The 15,929-nt window shown below is 45.7% G+C and overlaps 1 protein-coding gene across 1 annotated transcript in view; it reads left to right on the top strand.

Moving 5' to 3' along the window:
- VPS33A (VPS33A core subunit of CORVET and HOPS complexes) overlaps positions 1 to 11,998 on the top strand; it is a 21,539-nt gene extending 9,541 nt beyond the window's left edge. Inside the window, 6 exon segments of the mRNA XM_087705498.1 lie at positions 4,092 to 4,218; positions 5,073 to 5,140; positions 5,583 to 5,720; positions 8,318 to 8,455; positions 8,548 to 8,716; positions 11,574 to 11,998. Of these exon segments, the coding sequence (XP_087561624.1) occupies positions 4,092 to 4,218; positions 5,073 to 5,140; positions 5,583 to 5,720; positions 8,318 to 8,455; positions 8,548 to 8,716; positions 11,574 to 11,767 (834 nt within the window). The 3' untranslated portion in view covers positions 11,768 to 11,998.
- The last annotated feature ends 3,931 nt before the right edge of the window (positions 11,999 to 15,929 follow it).

The following is a 15,929-nucleotide window of genomic DNA, read 5'->3' on the forward strand; positions in this document are numbered from 1 at the left end:
ATGTTTCCCCCCCCCCCCCACCTTGACTTATTCAACAACGATGATTCACTGAACGGCTGTGGCAAGGGAGGGCGTAAAATGGGAGAAACCTCCCTGAACCAACGTCTCACAACGGACATTTTGGGCTCTTAAGTTGAGGATTTTTGTTGTTGTTGTTGTTGTGCATAATTTTTGTGCAGCGGCAGTGGGAAAGTTTCTCTCTTGAGCCAGGAGTAGCTGAGCTCCGGAATTGATCCGAGAGGGAGATTCGTACTCGTGACACAGGAAGGAAGGAAGGAAAACATCGTCAGATTTAATAGGTGATAATGAAACGGCCCTTAATGGCCAGCATTTGTTATGGGCTCCCTGCCTGGGCTTGCCATGCGCAGCGTTGGCACTTCCCTCCGTTGTGACAACTTGTCAGTGAGCGTGTGGGATTTGTACAATTTTCTCTGTCTGTCTCTCTTTCTCTCTCATCCTCTCTCTTTCTTCTTTCCCCATCTCTCTCTCTCACTCTCTTTCCGGTCTCTCTTCTTCCCTTCTCTCTTCTTCTCTCTCTTCTTGTCTTTCTTCTCCTCCCTTCTCTCTCTCTCTCTCTTTCCTCTCTCCCCTCTCCCCTTCCTTCCCTCCCTCTATCTCTCACTCACTTTTTCTTCTCTCCTTTCTCTCCCCTCTCTTTTTCTTCTGTCCCTCCCTCTCTTTCTCTCCCCCCTCTCTTTCGCTCTCTCACTCTCTCTCACTCTCTTTCTTTCCTTCTCTCTCTCTCCTCTCTCTTTCATTTTCTTCTTCCCCTCTTTTCTCTCTCTCCCCCCTGTCTCTCTCTTTCTCTCTCCTCCCCCCTCTCTCTCACTTTCACTCTTTTTCCTTTCTCCTCTCTTTCTCTCTCTCTCTTTCTCTCCCCCTCTCTTTTTCTTTCTGTCCCTCCCTCTCTTTCTCTCCCCCTCTCTTTCTCTCTCTCACTCTCTTTCTGTCTTTCCTTCTCTTTCTCTCCTCTTCTCCTTCACTTTCTTTCTCCCCCTCTTTCTCTCTCTCTTTCCCTCTCTCTCTTCCTCTCTCTTTTTCTCTCCCCTCCCTCTCTCTCTTTCTCACTTACTCTTTTTCCTTCTCTCCCTCCTCTTTCTTTCTCTCCCCCTCTCTTTCTCTTTCTGTCCCTCCCTCTCTCTCTCTCTTTCTGTCTTTCCCCCCTCTCTTTCTCACTCTTTCTGTCTTTCCTTCTCTCTCTCCCACTCTCCTCTCTTTCTCTCTCCCTCTCTCTGTCTCTTTCCTTCTCTCTCCCTCTCTTTCTCTCCCTCTCTCTTTTCTCTCCCTCCCCCCTCTCTCTTTCTTTCTCTCCCTCTCTCCTCTCTCTTTTTTCTCTCTCTTTCTCTCCCCTCTCTTTCTTTTTCCCCTCCCTCCCTCCCCCCTTCTCTCTCTCTCTTTCTCCCCTGAAAAAGCTGGATATAGATTATGAATTTCGGTGGGTTAATTAATAGATCATTACACTTTGCAGTTATCCGGTCCTTAAGAGTTACACACGCTCTGCTTTTCATTGCTATGGAGATAATTCCACTAATCCTGCTTTGAAAAGCCGCCAGAGATTTGCCAGATGATCATTTCTCCAAGACGGTGAGGAGGGGGATTTAGGAAGCTGCAGGTCTGATTTTTTTTCCCCCCACCCAGATTCTCAGTCCAAAATTCAAGATTTGAAAGAAAGAAAAGGCATAGTAAAAATACAGAACTTAAAAAAACATGAGCATTAAAACAAATCTTTGGAAATTGAGGGATGTTCCTGAGATCCATTTCTTCTACTTGGGAGTTTTGCTGGGAAGTGAGTTATACCTATAAATGCCACTTAAGTAGGTGAGCCAGTTGACACTTTGAGGGATCCCAGCCGAAGATTCTTGTCCCAGTTTCCCTTCAGCCTACCGAAAAATACACCTTTACGTTTCTCCTGGAACAGGAATAAAACTGGACATGTCCAGTGAAGTTGCTTTTTGGACATTTGGACATTCTTTAGCAGTTGGATGTGGGGGGAGGAGGGGAGTTGATCCCAGAGAAGACTTTTCTGATCTTCTCATAATATGAAAAACGACGTGTGGTGACTTCTGTCAATCTCAATGAAGCAAAGTGGATACTTAACTGTTGTGGCCCAGCAGGAGCCGTTGGAGCTGCCACCAGACTCGGACAGCGAGGGGCCCGATGAGTCGGCTCTGGAGGAGGTGGAGGACCCTGGACAGGGTTCCGACTCCGAGCAGGGCGCAGAGAGGCTGGTTGGCCACCAGGAGGCGCCTGAACCTTGGACCAGTGGGGAGGAGACAAGGGAGAGTGAGCCGGAGGCCAGCAGTGAGTTGTTCCTGGATGCATGCCATCGAAGAGGTATTAGGCGTCAGGAACAATTACGCAATTACAGGAGGTAATTGTGCTCAGCTGGTGGTCATTAGGCTCCTCTCCGGACTATAAAAGGACTGCTTGTGCACACACTCCTCTTGCAGAAGTCAACGCATTGACTAAAAGTTGGAGAACTTTTGTAACTAGCTTGGCAGGCTGGATTGCTGCCAAGGTTTGTCTGAGTTGCTGCCAAGGTCCTTATCTGTTTGTTCTGCTTGGCTTTCAGCCACCGAGGTTTTGGTTCCTTGCTATTAAAGTAGATTCCAGTTAAGCTTGTCTCGGCTTTCATTACTGGATGGAGGAGGGGGTCAAAACACTTAACTGTCATGAGAAAGGAGTGGAATCCAGATACGCTTAATAGGGCTGCCGGGAGAGGGGGAGTGGAGATGACAGCTGGTTTAGTCTAGTGGTTAAAGTGTCAGGCTAGAAAGGGGGAGACCGTGAGTTCTAGGTCCACCTTAGCCTTGAAAAACAGCCGGGTGACTTTGGGCCAGTCACCAGGAGACGGTGAGTTCCAGTTCCGCCTTAAGCATGAAAGCCAGCCAGTCCCTCTGTCACCTCACAGGGTTGTTGTTGTTAGGGGGAAAATAGGAGGAGGAAGGCGTGTTGGATATGTTCACAGCCTTGATTTATTTGCAAAAACAACGAAGGCAGCAGATCAGAGTTCAAAGGCGTCTGCCTCCCATTAATAACAGAATACTAAATGTGTGAAAAAGTCATATTTTTCCTCCCCCCCAGTTCCGCTGTAACTTTGGTCACAAAGCAAACTTGTTATAAGTCAAGGACTTTCTGTGCTTTTTTACCCAGCTGCATTCTAAAAAGATTGGGAGTTTGCGGGCTCCGTGCTACCAATTACACTGTTTGAAGGGAAACACACACGCAAACACAATCACGCAACCTTGGGCTAGCCAGCCATCACTTACCTCTTCAAGTCATCCTCCTCTTGAACGTTTTCCAAACCTTCCGAGGCCTCCTTTTAAAATAAAACAAGAAAAAAAACCCAAGACCCTATGATTTTTGGGAAGCTGAATTCTGATAACAAAGTCAATTGAATGAAGGATGTTTTTCCTTGGAAGACTTCCTGTAACTGTTCAAAATTAGGAAGCCAGAAAGAGGAACAAGTGTACTTTGCTTTAGAATAGAATGACAAGAGTTGGAAGGGACCTTGGAGGTCTTCTAGTCCAACCCCCTGCTTAGGCAGGAAACCCTACACCGCTTCAGACAATCATCCAGCCTCTCTTTAAAAGCTTCCAGTGTTGGGAATACAATGTATAGGCATTGGACGGCTCTGGACTCTCTTGATTTATGTTTCAAGAGCCGAGGTGGCGCAGTGGTTAGGGTGCAGTACTGCAAGGCCACTTCAGCTGACTGCTATCTGCAGTTCGGCGGTTCTAATCTCACCGGCTCAAGGTTGACTCAGCCTTCCATCCTTCCGAGGTGGGTGAAATGAGGACCCAGACTGTGGGGGCAATTTGCAATTTGCTGACTCAATTTGCTAAAGATCTGTAAACCGCTTAGAGAGGGCTGAAAGCTCTATGAAGCGGTATATAAGTCTAATAAATAAATAAATAAATAGTGTAGTTTGTTACTAGTTGATCCAAGTGGAATTATTATAGGTAAATAAAATGTGGAAGAGGAAGATTGTGGGGGCGATATGCTGACTCTGTAAACCGCTTAGAGAGGGCTGAAAGCCCTATGAAGCGGTATATAAGTCTAACTGCTATAACTGCTATTGCTATTCTTAGGAAAGGCACCACGCCAAAACCGTGGGGGAGATCAAGCAGTTCGTCTCACAGCTGCCCCACATGCAGGCTGCCAGGAGCTCTTTGGCGAACCACACCTCCATCGCGGAGCTCGTGAAAGACATCACCAGTAAGTAACTCGAGAGTATCTTTTTCGGGGGACGGACGTAAGGGGGGGGATAGGTTTCCCCTTTTGAATAGGATCTTGCAGTCCTAGTGGACAAGCATTTAAATAGGAGCCAGCCGTGTGCAGCAGCTGCCAAAAAAGCCAACACAGTTCTAGGCTGCATCAACAGAGGGATGGAATCAAGATCACGTGAAGGGTTAATACCACTTTATAAGGCCACACTTGGAATCCTACATCCAGTTTTGGTCGCCACGATGTAGAAAAGATGTGGAGACTCTAGAAAGAGTGCAGAGAAGAGCAACAAAGATGATGAGGGGACTGGAGGCTAAAACATATGAAGAACAGTTGCAGGAACTGGGGATGTCTAGTTTAATGAAAAGGAGGACCAGGGGAGACATGATAGCAGTCTTCCAATATCTCAGGGGTTGCCACAAAGAAGAGGGAGTCAAACTATTCTCCAAGGCACCTGAGGGTAGAACAAGAAGCAATGGGTGGAAACTAATCAAGGAGAGAAGCAACTTAGAACTAAGGAGAAATTTCCTGACAGTGAGAACAATGAATCAGTGGAAGAACCTGCCACCAGAAGTTGTGAATGCTCCAACACTAGAAGTTTTAAAGAAGATGTTGGATAGTCATTTGTCTGAAACGGTGTAGGGTTTCCTGCCTAGGCAGGGGGTTGGACTAGAAGACCTCCAAGGTCCCTTCCAACTCTGCTATTGTATTGTATTGAATGAGGATCAGGCCGAACCTTTGGTATTGGCCATTGGCCAGATCTCAGCGGTCTCCCTGCTATGAAAATATCTGAGGATCCCGTTAACGTCCCTTCTTTACAACTGGTTTCATTTTTCTATTCTAAGCCTCCGAAGACTTTTTCGATAATTTAACAGTGGAGCAAGAATTTATGTCCGGCATAGATACCGATAAGGTAGGCCAATATTTCCTCAAAACAGCTTGACGTGTTTTGCACAAACTTAATTTCCCGTGGAATTGAAAGGATGTATATCTGGCCGGGGGGGGGGGGGGGCATTCACACCCCAAAACTGGCATCCATAATTTTGGGGTTTAAGCACCTTTGAAAGCCAGGTTAGCTGTGGGCCAAACTAGTCCTTTTTGCCAGTCTTCCTCTACTTCGGCGGGCTTACAAGATGGGTGGGCTTCGACTCCCAGAATCCTCCAGCCGGCATGGGTGAACGAAAACCGGATGGGTGGAAAGGCAGCCTTTGTGTAGGATTGGCGCGAAAGATTGTCAGCACGGAAACTCTCCCATATCTTCTTCAGCAGGGAAGGTAAACCCTCTTTGCAAGCGGGTGATTTTGGTTGAAAATTTGAACTGGATTTTATTTTTTTCTCCTCCTCCTTCTCCACAGATCAACAGCTACGTAGAAGACTGCATTGCCCGAAAGTATCCTTTGATTAAGATACTAAGGCTCGTTTGCCTGCAGTCGGTGTGCAACAGCGGCTTAAAACAGAAAGTGCTGGATCATTACAAGAGAGAAATTCTCCAGGTTAGGCTTCTTCCAAGGCAAATATTAGAATAGAATAGCAGAGTTGGAAGGGACCTTAGAGGACTTCTAGTCCAACCCCCTGCTTAGGCAGGAAACCCTACACCACTTCAGACAAATGGCTATCCAGCATCTTCTTAAAGACTTCCAGTGTTGGAGGATTCACAACTTCTGGAGGCAACTTCTGTTCCACTGATTGTTTTCACTGTCAGAAATTCCTCCTTGGTTCTAAGTTGCTTCTCTCCTTGATTAGTTTCCACCCATTGCTTCTTGTCCTGCCCTCAGGTGCCTTGGAGAATAGCTTGACTTCCTCTTCTTTGGGGCAACCCCTGAGATATTGGAAGGCTGCTATCCTGTCTCCCCTAGTCCTTCTTTCTATTAAACTAGACATCCCCAGTTCCTGTAACCGTTCTTCATATGTTTTAGCCTCCAGTCCCCTAATCCTCTTTGTTGCTCTTCTCTCCATTCTTTCTAGAGTCTCCACATCTTTTCTACATCAATACAATACAATACAATAGCAGAGTTGGAAGGGACCTTGGAGGTCTTCTAGTCCAACCCCCTGCTTAGGCAGGAAACTCTACACCACTTCAGACAAATGGCTATCCAGCATCTTCTTAAAGGCTTCCAGTGTTGGAGCATTCACAATTTCTGGAGGCAACTTCTGTTCCACTGATTCATTGTTCTCACTGTCAGGAAATTTCTCCTCAGTTCTAAGTTGCTTCTCTCCTTGATTAGTTTCCACCCATTGCTTCTTGTCCTGCCCTCAGGTGCTTTGGGGAATAGTTTGACTCCCTCTTCTTTGGGGCAACCCCTGAGATATCAGAAGACTGCTATCCTGTCTCCCCTGGTTCTTCTTTTCATTAAACGAGACACACCCAGTTCCTGCAACTGTATTGATACAGCTTGGTTGGAGCTGTTTTGTAGAACAAAAACAGTCAGATAAAGAAAGAAAGAAAAAATCAATGAAAAGATCAAGATATTTTATCCTGCCTTACGATTTATTTGTTTTCCTTGAACATGCAGTAGTCAGTGAAGCTTAAGGGACACGGTGGCTCAGGGGCTAAGACGCTGAGCTTGTCGATCAGAAAGTTCGGCGGTTCGAATCCCCAGCGCCGCGTAACGGAGGGAGCTCCCGTTACTCGTCCCAGCTTCTGCCAACCTAGCAGTTCGAAAGCACATTAAAAAATGCAAGTAGAAAAACAGGAGCCACCTTTGGTGGGAAGGGAACAGACTTCCGTGCGCCTTCGGTGTTGAGTCATGCCAGCCACATGACCCCGGAGACGTCTTCGGACAGAGCTGGCTGTTTGGCTTTGAAACAGAGATGAGCACTGCCCCCTAGAGTCAGGAACGACTAGCACATAAGGGGAACCTGAACCTTTACAGTGAAGCTTGTTTTTTTTTTTCTTCTTCTTTCAATGCTTGTTATAATTGTATATAATTTCCTCTGAAAATTGTCCGTGGGCTAAAAGTGCAGGCTAGAAATGGCGAGCGGTCGCAAATCCTTTTTAATGGCACAACTGGACTTTCCAATCCTTGAAAGGAAAGCTGAAATGAATTCATTTTATTTATTAAATTATTAAATTTATTTATTTTATTTATTAAATTCATAGGCCGCCCAATCCCGAAGGACTCCGGGCGGCTTACAAAGAAAGAAGAAAAAGAAAAGCAAAATAAAAGAATAGTTTAAAATTCACAACACGCATACATTCTAATCGGGGCTGGACCTTGACAATAAGGTCAACAGCCCCCAGGCCTGCCGGAACAGCCAGGTCTTAACAGCTTTTCTGAAGGCCATGAGAGTGGGTAAGGTCTCCGGGGGTAGCTGATTCCACAGGGTCGGAGCAGCCACAGAGAAGGCTCTCCTCCGGGGGCCCGCCAGCCAACACTGATTTCATAGATTTGAAAATCCTGATTCCCCTCCCTCCCTCCCTTCCCTTTCAACCTGGCAAGGAGGCAGCCCTTGAAGAGCATTCGGAGACTCCAGCTTGTCCAGAATGCAGCCGCGCGAGCGATTGTGGGTGCACCTCGGTTCACCCACGTAACACCTATCCTCCGCGAGCTGCACTGGCTGCCTATTGGTCTTCGGATACGCTTCAAGGTGCTAGTCGTCACTTATAAAGCCCTTCATGGTATTGGACCTGGGTACTTGAGAGACCGCCTACTGCCAATTACCTCCAACAGACCGATTAGATCCCACAGATTAGGCCTCCTCCGAATTCCATCCGCCGGCCAATGCCGACTGGCGACTACCCGGAGGAGAGCCTTCTCTGTGGCTGCTCCAACCCTCTGGAACGAACTCCCCGTGGAGATTCGAACCCTCACCACCCTCCAGGCCTTCGGCAAAGCCCTTAAAACCTGGCTGTTCCGACAGGCCTGGGGCTAAAGAGCTTTTGCCCCCACCTCGAATGGTATGGTTGTTGTGTGCTTTTAAATTGTGTATTGAGTCCCCTTCGGGGAAAAGGGCGGCATATAAACGCAATAAATTCAATTCAATTCAGCTTGTACCATCTCGGGAGTTAAACTCGTCCTAAATAACCGACGCTGAAAGGTCCCTATAAATAAAATGAAACTCAAACTCCAACCCCTTGTGCTTGTTGCAGACTTACGGCTACGAACACATCCTGACCTTGAACAACCTAGAAAAGGCCGGGCTTCTGAAGCCCCAGTTGGGCAGCCGGAATAACTACCCAACCATCCGGAAAACGCTGCGTTTGTGGATGGACGACGTCAACGAACAGGCAAGCTCCCCTCGGCAGCCTTTGAAAAGACGACTCTCGGGTTAAGCCGCTGTCCCCTCTTCAATCCCACCCTGTCTTTGCTTCTCCTGCAGAACCCGAACGACATCTCCTACGTCTACAGCGGGTATGCGCCTCTGAGCGTCCGCCTGGCGCAGCTGCTGGCCCGCCCGGGTTGGCGAAGCATTGAGGAAGTCTTGAAAATACTTCCTGGTCCGCATTTTGAAGAGAGGCAACAGCTGCCAACCGGACTCCAGAAAAAACGTAAGTCTCTTTGGATGCTCCCGTTCAACCGGAATATTTCTCTGAAGTGCTCCGGGAGTGTGGACGAGGAGGGCTGCGGGGTTCCAGTGGCCACATAAATGGGGTGATTGGTCACTGTGGGAGCTGACCAAACCCCGTTGTTTCCAAAATATTACAGTAACCCAAAGAACCTTGATTACATGTGATAGCAATAGCAGTTGGACTTATATACCGCTTCCTAGGGCTTTCAGCCCTCTCTAAGCGGTTTACAGAGTCAGCATATCGCCCCCAACAATCCGATAGATAGATAGATAGATAGATAGATAGATAGATAGATAGATAGATAGATAGATAGATAGATAGATAGATAGATAGATAGATAGATAGATGATAGATAGATAGATACTATAGATAGATAGATACATAGATAGTTGATTAGATAGATAGATAGATAGATAGACAGACAGATAGAGATAGATAGATAGATAGATAGATGATAGATAGATAGATAGATAGATAGATAGATAGATAGATAGATAGATAGATAGATAGATAGATAGATAGATAGATAGCAATAGCAATAGCAATAGCAATAGCAGTTAGACTTATATTCCACTTCATAGGGCTTTCAGCCCTCTCTAAGCGGTTTACAGAGTCAGCATATTGCCCCCAACAATCAGATAGATAGATAGATAGATAGATAGATAGATAGATAGATAGATAGATAGATAGATAGATGATAGATAGATAGATAGATAGATAGATAGATGATAGATAGATGATAGATAGATAGATAGATAGATAGATGATAGATAGATAGATAGATAGATAGATAGATAGATAGATAGATAGATAGATAGATAGATAGCAATAGCAATAGCAATAGCAATAGCAGTTAGACTTATATTCCACTTCATAGGGCTTCCAGCCCTCTCTAAGCGGTTTACAGAGTCAGCATATCGCCCCCAACAATCCATAGATAGATAGATAGATAGATAGATAGATAGATAGATAGATAGATAGATAGATAGATAGATAGATGATAGATAGATAGATAGATAGATGATAGATAGATAGATAGATAGATAGATAGATAGATAGATAGATAGATAGATAGATAGCAATAGCAATAGCAATAGCAGTTAGACTTATATTCCACTTCATAGGGCTTTCAGCCCTCTCTAAGCGGTTTACAGAGTCAGCATATCGCCCCCAACAATCCATAGATAGATAGATAGATAGATAGATAGATAGATAGATAGATAGATAGATAGATAGATAGATAGATGATAGATAGATAGATAGATAGATAGATAGATAGATAGATAGATAGATAGATAGATAGATAGATAGATGATAGATAGATAGATAGATAGATAGATAGATAGATAGATAGATAGATAGATAGCAATAGCAATAGCAGTTAGACTTATATTCCACTTCATAGGGCTTTCAGCCTTCTCTAAGCGGTTTACAGAGTCAGCATATCGCCCCCAACAATCCATAGATAGATAGATAGATAGATAGATAGATAGATAGATAGATAGATAGACAGACAGACAGACAGACAGACAGACAGACAGACAGATAGAGATATAGAGATAGATAGATAGATAGATAGATAGATAGATAGATAGATAGATAGCAATAGCAATAGCAGTTAGACTTATATACCGCTTCATAGGGTTTTCAGCCTTCTCTAAGCGGTTTACAGAGTCAGCATATCGCCCCCAACAATCCATAGATAGATAGATAGATAGACAGACAGACAGACAGACAGATAGAGATATAGAGATAGATAGATAGATAGATAGATAGATAGATAGATAGATAGATAGATAGATAGATAGATGGATAGATAGATAGATAGCAATAGCAATAGCAGTTAGACTTATATACCACTTCATAGGGCTTTCAGCCCTCTCTAAGCGGTTTACAGAGTCAGCATATCGCCCCCAACAACAATCCGGGTCCTCATTTCACCCACCTCGGAAGGATGGAAGGCTGAGTCAACCTTGAACCGGTGAGATTTGAACAGCAGAACTGCAGAACTGCAGTCAGCTGAAGTAGCCTGCAGTGCTGCATTTAACCACTGCGCCACCTCAGCTCTTTTTATCATGCTTAATTTCTGGAGTGGTTTGGTGGCCTAGAGGTGGCGCTCTCGCCTCACAATGGGGAGGCTGTGAGTTCAATCCTAGGTAGAGGCAGGTATTTCTCTCTCGGCACAATGAGAATTTTATCTTCTTAAAAAAAAACTCCGTACTGGGGACAAGAAAGGCAACCGGCCAGTAAACGCTCTGCTAACTCAGTTTCATTCAGTTTCCACCCCGCAAGGGATTCTGGGGTCATTAAATGTTGATGATGATGAATCACATTTAAATTCTGCATTGCACTTCGCACTTCCTCCTGTGTGGCAGATGTTCCATGATGGTATTGCAGGGAGTCCTTGTCTTACGTCCATTTGTTTAGTGAATGCTCAAAGTTACAAAAAAAAAGTGAGTTACGATGTCCTCATACTTATGACCGTCATCCCCATGGTCAAGCGATCCAATTCGGTCTGACGAGAGTCAATGGAGGAAGCCGGATTCATTGAACAAACCGCAATGTTTCGCTTAACAACCGTGGCAAATAAAGGTATAAAGCCAGCCATGGCTCACTTAACAACCGACAGAAATTCTAGTCCCAATTCCGGTCGGAAATTGAGGACTCCCTGTTAACGTTTGCTCACACTCCCAATAATAGCATCAATAATAGAGTTTCTCGTTGTTTTTTGAACCGACGGCGGTCGGGTGGGTGAAAAGGAGCGGCAGAGAACACAACACATAATTTGGAAGGCAGTTTTCAATATCCCCCCCCCTCCTTCCTCCGATCATTCCAGGCCAGCACGGAGAAAACCGCATCACTCTCGTCTTCTTCCTGGGAGGCGTGACCTACGCTGAAATCGCAGCGCTGCGCTTCCTCTCCCAGATGGAGGATGGCGGCACCGAATACGTCATCGCCACCACCAAGCTGATCAACGGGACGAGCTGGATCAAATCTATGATGGAGAAGCTGGAGCCCCTGCCTTTCTAGGAGAAGCAGGGATCAGGACTCGATCGAGGTGGGACCGCGGACTCGGGAGAGACGGAAGAGAGAAGGTGGATCCTGGACTTGCAGATTGATAAGGAAGGGTTCACCGACAAAAGGGCGAACGACAAAAGCGCGCCCGACAAAACCGCGGTGACAAAACCGCGAGTTCTAAAGCGCGGCGATGAAAGAGCGCTGAAGCGCGGCGACAACAGCGCAGCGATGGAAGCGCACTGTAAACCTAACCCTAAACCTAAACATAACCCTAAACCTAACCCTAAACCAAACCCTTAACCTAAACCTAAACCTAACCCTAAACCTAACCCTTAACCTAACCCTTAACCTAACCCTAAACCTAACCCTAAACCTACCCCTAAACCTAACCCTTAACCTAACCCTAAACCTAACCCTAAACCAAACCCTTAACCTAACCCTTAACCTAACCCTAAACCTACCCCTTAACTAACCCTAAACCTAACCCTAACCCTAAACCAAACCCTAAACCTAACCCTAAACCTACCCCTAAACCTAAACCAAACCCTAAACCTAACCCTAAACCTACCCCTAAACCTAACCCTAAACCAAACCCTTAACCTAAACCTAAACCTAACCCTAAACCAAACCCTTAACCTAACCCTTAACCTAACCCTAAACCTAACCCTTAACCTAACCCTAAACCTAACCCTAAACCTAACCCTAAACCTAACCCTTAACCTAACCCTTAACCTAACCCTAAACCTAACCCTTAACCTAACCCTAAACCAAACCCTTAACCTAACCCTAAACCTACCCCTTAACCTAACCCTAAACCTAACCCTAACCCTAAACCAAACCCTAAACCTAACCCTTAACCTAACCCTAAACCTAACCCTAAACCTACTCCTAAACCTAAACCAAACCCTAAACCTAACCCTTAACCTAACCCTTAACCTAACCCTAAACCTAACCCTAAACCTAACCCTAAACCTAACCCTAAACCTACCCCTAAACCTAAACCTAACCCTAAACCAAACCCTTAACCTAACCCTTAACCTAACCCTAAACCTAACCCTTAACCTAACCCTAAACCAAACCCTTAACCTAACCCTAAACCTACCCCTTAACCTAACCCTAAACCTAACCCTAACCCTAAACCAAACCCTAAACCTAACCCTTAACCTAACCCTAAACCTAACCCTAAACCTACCCCTAAACCTAAACCAAACCCTAAACCTAACCCTTAACCTAACCCTTAACCTAACCCTAAACCTAACCCTAAACCTAACCCTAAACCTACCCCTAAACCTAAACCTAACCCTAAACCAAACCCTTAACCTAACCCTTAACCTAACCCTAAACCTAACCCTAACTCGCTGTAAACTTAACCCTAAACCTAACCCTAAACATAACCCTTACCTTAACTTAAATCACGCTTCTGTCGGCGTGCTGTTGACGTCGCGTTGATGACGTCGCGGTTTTAGTGCCGTGGTTTTGTTGGCAGCTTTTGTCGTGCGCGCATTTGTCGGGTCACGATAAGGAAGGTGGTTTTATGTTTTTTTCAACTGCTTTCTAAAAAAAAATACGGAGCCCGGAAGGAAAACTCATCCTGCAATCTTGCATTTTGGTTCGTTCCTTTGCGTGATTCACAAGTGTGATTCCCGGACTTTTTCTTACGGCTTCTAAATGTATCTCCCACAATCTTTACGGACGTTTTTCCCCTCCTCCTTCCTGTTCTGTCGTTAGCTTGGTTTTCTTACTTCAGTCCACTGGTATTCTTTCATTTATTTTTTTTCTTCTCAATCGTGTTGGTGGATCGTAATCGATCCATTTTCCCTCTCGGGCTGCCCTTTCTAAAGCTTGAAAGTGTGTGAATCTGTAAGAGATCTGTCCCTTTAGGTCATATGGCTTTAACCCCGATCCTCCTTTCCTCCCTTTGTTTCTACGCCAATCCTGCAAAATATTGTTTTGCTGCCAATTTCGAAAAAACCCCGCTCTCTTTTTCTCATTCATATCTCCCGAAACGCTTACAAGCACTCAATATTGAACAAATTTGCACTGAACATTATTGGTGATACTGGGAGAAGACGCTACTGTTCAATCCAGGGGTTCCCAAACTTGGCAACTTTAAGACTTGTGGACTTTAAACTCCTAGAATTCTCCAGCCAGCTATGCTGGCTGGAGAATTCTGGGAGTTTAAAGTCCACAAGTCTTAAAGTTGCCAAGTTTGAAGACCTCTGGTTTAATCAAACCTCATTCAGTTACCAACAAGCATGGTTAAAAAGCGCTGGAATAATACTTTCGAAATCCGAGAAGATAAATGTTATATAAAGACGCCAATGCAGGCATTTTCCAGCCTGTTACATGTGTGTGTGTGTGATTGCTTCTTTGGACGTGTGCAAGTTTCTACATTGATAACTGCCAGCAGAATCTCTCCGTATCCTTGTGAAAACAACACAATTATTTCCCGTTAAACGTCACTTTTTGCAATAGCAATATTCAGAAGTGCCACAGCCCCACAAATGCAAAAACCTTAGAATCAGGAAATTTAAGCTTGTTTCTGGACAGTGTTGACAGGGTCTCAAGGGAGATCATTATATCCTAACGGCTTCCTGGGTAGTTTGATTTCGGTCTCCTCTTGATGAAGGCCTAGCTGATCACCAGAGTAATAATTCGATAATAAGAGCGCCTGATTAAATTTAGAGTCCATTTGCCGAGCAGCGAAAGAAGGCGGAGGGGAATAATTGAGCCCTTTTAGGGTGCAATAGCCAGGAAGAGCTTAAACAGGAGGGGGAAATAAACCTTTAAATAGAGCAGTGACGTGTTTTTCAGGCTAAAGCCAGGCATAATGCAAGATTTATTTAGTTTATTCATTTAGTTTCTCAAACCTGTAAAAGATAACAGGTGTAAGTATGAATATGGACAAAGGAAATGAGTACGAATGAATTGGGTGCAGCCGGACAGGGGCGGAAGGCACGCTGGTGCGCTTATGCGCATCCCTTTTACGGACCTCTTAGGAATGGGGTGAGGTCCACGGTAGACAGTTTAAGGTTGAAGTTTTGGGGGTTTGAGGATGTAACAAGGGAGTCGGGGAGAGCATTCCAGGCGTTGACCTCTCTGTGGCTGAAGTCGTATTTTCTGCAATCGAGTTTGGAGCGGTTGACCTTGAGTTCGTATCGATTGTTTAAGTGTAAGTTTTATTTTATTTATATGCCGCCCTATTCCCTAAAGGGACTCAGGGCGGCGAACAACTTAAACGGGAAGGGGAAACATACAAGTACAAAATAAACATATTAAAATGACCAACAACCACACCGGTCGAGAGGGGAAGGGAACTCATCAACCCCAGGCCTGCCGACACAGCCAGGTTTTAACAGCTTTTCGGAAAGCAGGGAGAGAGGTGAGGGTCCGAATCTCTGCGGGGAGTTCGTTCCAAAGGGCCGGAGCTGCAACAGAGAAGGCCCTCCCCCGGGTAGTAGCCAGGTGGCATTGGCTAGTGGATGGAACCCGGAGGAGGCCGGCCCTGTGCGATCTAATGGGTCTTTGGGAGGTAATTGGCAGCAGGCGGTCTCTCAAGTATTAGATCACAGGTCCAATACCATGAAGGGCTTTATAAGTGACAACTAGCACCTTGAAGCGTATCCGGAGACCGATTGGAAGCCAGTGCAGCTCGCGGAGGATAGGTGTAACGTGGGTGTATCGAGGTACACCCACAATCGCTCGCGCGGCCGTGTTCTGGACCAGTTGAAGTCTCCGAATGCTCTTCAAGGGCTGCCCCATGTAGAGATTGTTTGCCCGAGTGTTATTGAGGTTGAAGCCGAAGAAGCTGTTGACAGGTAGGACGTTGTAAAAATAAACAAACCGATTACCTCTCTCAGACCAATTAGATCACAAGGTTAGGTCTCCTCCGGATTCCATCTGCCAGCCAATGTCGGCTGGCGACTCCCCGGGGGAGGGCCTTCTCTGTCGCAGCTCCAGCCCTCTGGAACGATCTCCCCGTGGAGATCCGGACCCTCACTACCCTCCCAGCCTTCCACAAAGCCGTTATGTCCTGGCTGCTCCAGCAGGCCGGGGGGCTTTCGAAATACCCAGCCCCTCGGAAATTGTGACTGTTGTACATTTTAATATGTTGTTTTGTGTATTACCCCCCTCCCTTATTTTATTGTAAGCCGCCCGGAGTCCTTCGGGAGTG

Source organism: Thamnophis sirtalis, unplaced genomic scaffold, assembly GCF_051295495.1.
Source record: "Thamnophis sirtalis isolate CommonGarterSnake01/CBP01778 unplaced genomic scaffold, rThaSir2_p1.2 scaffold_2, whole genome shotgun sequence".
NCBI classification, from domain to species: domain Eukaryota; kingdom Metazoa; phylum Chordata; class Lepidosauria; order Squamata; family Natricidae; genus Thamnophis; species Thamnophis sirtalis.